Source organism: Schistosoma mansoni, chromosome 1 (genome assembly GCF_000237925.1).
Source record: "Schistosoma mansoni strain Puerto Rico chromosome 1, complete genome".
Classification (NCBI taxonomy): Eukaryota; Metazoa; Platyhelminthes; class Trematoda; order Strigeidida; family Schistosomatidae; genus Schistosoma; species Schistosoma mansoni.
Genome location: NC_031495.1, coordinates 28,699,732 through 28,702,507, shown reverse-complemented (window position 1 = coordinate 28,702,507; position 2,776 = coordinate 28,699,732). Strand labels below are relative to the sequence as shown.

The window sequence follows — 2,776 nt, the reverse complement described above, 5'->3', positions numbered from 1 at the left end:
GCCAAAAGTGTACTAGATTTATCGATGGTCACGAAGGTAAACACAATTTAAGTATTTGTACCGCTGAAGCGAGTACAGGTAGCCACAATCCTTAAAACAGTTCACCAAGTACGATCAACAAAGATCAGCAAGCGTAACAAAGTCACTAATAAAAACTACTTGATCCAGTTAGGACGAAGTCAGGCAATTACTTAGAAACCGCATAAAATATACACTTTGAGTTACCAGTTAATTTATGCTGGTACAAACGGGTGTCAAAATGCCACATTAGGAAATGAATTTGTGGATTTAAGGGGTGATGCTGCTTAAACAGGGATCAGATGTCTGAAGTTTATAAGCCAAGATAGGAAATACTATACTTTTGCTATGATCCGTAGAAAATAAGTCACGTACATTTTCAACAAAACGACAGGTCTTTTAGTATAGAAATTTATAGTATTATATTAATTAAGATGATAATGCAGAAAGCTTCGAATAAAAAAAACTGCAAAGAATAAAGACGTTCTGATTCGGGAAAGGCGCATATTACATGTGCGAAACATTTATCGGTGATCAGTGGATAGCTTTTTCTGCAGCAATGTCTAAAACGAAAAACAAGAGTTTTAGTGAACTGTTACACAAAACTTTGTGGTTAGAATGCAATTTCAGTAAGTCCCATAGAAGTGTCTTACCTTCCTTGGTAGGAAGAGGGTTCTTTTCTTTTGTTGAAGTACGTTTCAAAGAATGTGGTGTTTCGATCTCTTGTAGAAGCTGTTTCTCAGTTTTCTCCTTCTCAATAACTGCAAAGAAGGGACAAACAAAATTATTGGTTTGAAGTTGGGTTACTAATCTTGTGTTGCTTCATTATCGAATTATGTAACGAGGCAAAACGTCCCACTGGTAAGCTTTGTTGTACGTACATATCACAATTAAAAAGACAATAAAGTAAGATTACGACAAACAAGTGCACCCTGTTTCGTGAAGTACTTGAATATCCCATGAGCTTGGGTATTTATTTCCCTTAATATTTACATTTGGCAACATGCTATGAGAGAAATATTTGTCGCCTATGTCACGTCGCTGGCTGTGTGTGGTCAGGAGTGTCAACTGTCTGTTTAAAATAAACAGCAGAGCAGTCCCGTTACATCCTACAAATCTTGAAGTAGCTTTTCAAGTTGTCAACCGTACTTCCTTGACCATATTTCTGTGTAGTCTTTTACTGTAATAAGCAGTACTCCTTAATATCCAAAATAACGCTTAGCAGTTGGTCAACAAGAATGCCAATCCGCACATAGCTTGAGTGAATACGATTTGCACTGATTGGTCAGGTCAGAACAACCTGATTAAGTTTAAAGCCTACGGATTATCATGGCAACAGTTACCAGTCAGGACTTCGGAAAACTTATAGAAACAATAACGGGAAGATTACACGCAGTCAGTTCAAGTGATAAAAAAAAGTTGGTAACACGATCATTTAATCATAAGATTGAGCAACAACTCAATCGCAGCTAGGCTCAACTTAAATTTAATTACTCACAAACAAAATGCTGAATTCAGTTCTGAAGTAGTTGAATCATTTCTTATAGACAAAAAAAACACCATAATGTGATTAAAAGAATATCTTATCTTGGTCGTGAATCGATACAAGCGATAGTGAGGGAGTGCCAAACTGCAAACACAATTACATGGGCAGACAGTATAAAGGCAAAAACAGCAACTCTTGGTTCTAACCTTCTTTGTTTGGCAATACAACTTTTTCTTCAGTTTCAACATGCCGTAATTTCTGTTTGTCAAAACTGTCGATATCCTCTAGTACTTTCCCAGCGTCAGCCATAGCGTACGATTTGAAACAGATCTTTAATCTGATTGTATATCTCTCAGTGTAGTAAAACAAAGACGCCTACAAAACAATGTGCAATTTTTTTAAAACTTGAGAAGTTTGACAAAGGAATACTATCAAGTAATTGTATTGTTGTAGGTTGATATTTTAAGTACAACGCACTTACCTCCCTACTCTAAACGATATTGTAGTTGTTTGGTATCAAGTAGTCAAGGTAATCAGGATCATCGAAGTGCTAACAGGAAATTTACCCATTTAATCTACTTTTTCCAGCTACTCTGCTTGTGGAATGACTTTCTGATTGTAACTATTTCCCTACTTTAATAAGAGATCTGTTCAAAACCGTAACAAAATACGATTAAAATACGATATTTCATTAATTGTGGGTGGTGTTACAAGGAAATGGTGTTTCATTTCCAGTATAGGAATGACATTATGCAGAATCTTCTTTATCAGTCTCGTTGATGCGATTCCTCAGTTGGTTCAACTTTTTTGAATGTAAGGATACCGCAAGCATTCGGTGTTTGAATAGGCCTTAACCAGTAACACGTTTTTGATCGATGTATGCCAACCTGATCAAATTGGAAGCCGAAAATGGAAGGGTTTGAATATATATTTGGAAGGCCGTCGGTTATGTCGAGGAACGTTTGATCTAAGCTGGATAATTGTTGAAAGGGATGCGTAGCACGGCACACCCACTTGTGATCTGGTGTGGATGCGTGACCTAGCGTCTTCAGCTAGGTGTGTCCGTTAAGATTAATGTAGTCACTATCAAATGTTGAAGAATAACATAAGAATTGATTTTAGGGATATAGTTGCCACTTCAGCTCACTCTCTCCATATTGGGGTAATGGTGACCCTAAAACGTGACCAGTCGGAAGTTTAAACTCAAGGAGTTTGTCGTTGGTAAATAACCCTTGCGATAGCTTGCTATGTTCAGCAGCATTGGGTCGCCTT

The 2,776-nt window shown here is 37.2% G+C and overlaps 1 protein-coding gene across 1 annotated transcript; it reads right to left on the bottom strand.

Moving 5' to 3' along the window:
• Positions 1 to 417: 417 nt before the first annotated feature.
• Positions 418 to 1,835, bottom strand: Smp_025860 (hypothetical protein). The gene is made up of 3 exons (XM_018793941.1): positions 1,711 to 1,835; positions 672 to 779; positions 418 to 581 (listed from the first exon to the last, which is right to left on the bottom strand). Exons 1-3 carry the CDS (start codon positions 1,811 to 1,813, stop codon positions 553 to 555), a joined length of 240 nt encoding a protein of 79 aa, XP_018648403.1. The 5' UTR covers positions 1,814 to 1,835; the 3' UTR covers positions 418 to 552.
• Between the last annotated feature and the right edge of the window lie 941 nt (positions 1,836 to 2,776).